This window comes from Rhincodon typus, unplaced genomic scaffold (genome assembly GCF_021869965.1).
Source record: "Rhincodon typus isolate 14 unplaced genomic scaffold, sRhiTyp1.1 hic_rhity00000058, whole genome shotgun sequence".
NCBI classification, from domain to species: Eukaryota; Metazoa; Chordata; class Chondrichthyes; order Orectolobiformes; family Rhincodontidae; genus Rhincodon; species Rhincodon typus.
The window spans coordinates 188,018-189,151 of record NW_025965696.1 but is presented as its reverse complement, the minus strand read 5'-3'; the positions used below and the strand labels follow the sequence as shown (position 1 = coordinate 189,151).

The following is a 1,134-nucleotide window of genomic DNA, read 5'->3' as shown; positions in this document are numbered from 1 at the left end:
GGGGGGGGGAAACGGTTTTGGTGGACGAACCTGCTGAAGGACCTTTCCAGATTTCCGCTTGTGGACGATGCTGGCGACGTTGGGGGTCAGGGAGCTCTCTCGCGACCAGGTGCCCTCGGGGGAAGGAGTTACGGTGATGACGGTGGTGCCCAGTTGTGCCAGGGCCTCCGGCAGCTCCGGCTGGTGTAGGTCGGCATGCAGTAACGCCAGCAGTCTCCTAACCGTCAGTCCTGGTTGCGGGGCGGGGTGGGGGGCGGGGGTTGGGGGGGGGGGGGGGGGGAGAGAGAGAGAGAGCCAAGATCCCAGTGTCATTCAATCGATCCTGTTCCCCTGGCACCCGACCTGGGCACTCACCTCGCCCCACCCCAACAAACCCCCGCCCCGCCGCCCCCACCACCTCACCAACAGCTGCCAACGCTGTGGCAAAAGTCTGACCCCAATGCTCCCCATCATCACTCATGGCACATCGAGCCCTGGTGGGTGGCTGTGATTTGCGATTGGCACTGGGCAGGGTCGCTGACGCGTGACCCATGCCAGGCAGGCAAAGTCGTGACCCGTGGTCTGTGACCTGTGACCTCCCCCCCCAGGGTCACTGACCTTCTCTGACCGCTCCGCGCTGAAATCCCTGGAGAGTCCGGCAGAGGAAGTCGATGGGTTTGTGCTGCAGGATCGAGCTGAGGGAATCCAGGACGACGGTGCAGGGCCGCTGGGAGGTTCGCTGTACCGCACCTACACGGCCGATCAGCTCCTGGGCGCTGAGGCTCCGAATGGCAAACGTCCCAGTCCGCTCCCACTCCAGGGGGTCACTGAAACCATCGTGAAAGTGCAACCTGACAGAGAAGAATTCTGATTAAACCCGGTGCCACATTCCCTCGCCTCATCGTTGCGGGGATTGATGGGGTCAGTGGTGGTGGGGGGTCCCTCGATCAGGAACAGGTCAATCAGCCCATTGAGTCAGCCCCACCATCCAGCGGCTGATGTAATAATCCTTAAACCCACTTTCCTGCCTTTCTCCCCATCATCCTCAATCCCCTTACTGACGACAAATCTGCCTCTCAGCCTTAAATATACTCAATAATCCAAAAGGTGAGGCGGGGGGGCGGGGGGGGGAAAGGTTTAAGGGGGCCCTGAGGG

General features: G+C 61.6%; 1 protein-coding gene across 1 annotated transcript in view; it reads right to left on the bottom strand.

Moving 5' to 3' along the window:
- Window positions 1–1,134, bottom strand: part of elp5 (elongator acetyltransferase complex subunit 5) — a gene marked incomplete at its 5' end in the record, with an annotated part of 4,980 nt that overhangs the window by 1,800 nt on the left and 2,046 nt on the right. Inside the window, 2 exons of the mRNA XM_048621118.1 lie at window positions 31–230; window positions 598–830. Of these exons, the coding sequence (XP_048477075.1) occupies window positions 31–230; window positions 598–830 (433 nt within the window). The remainder of the gene's footprint in view (window positions 1–30; window positions 231–597; window positions 831–1,134) is intronic.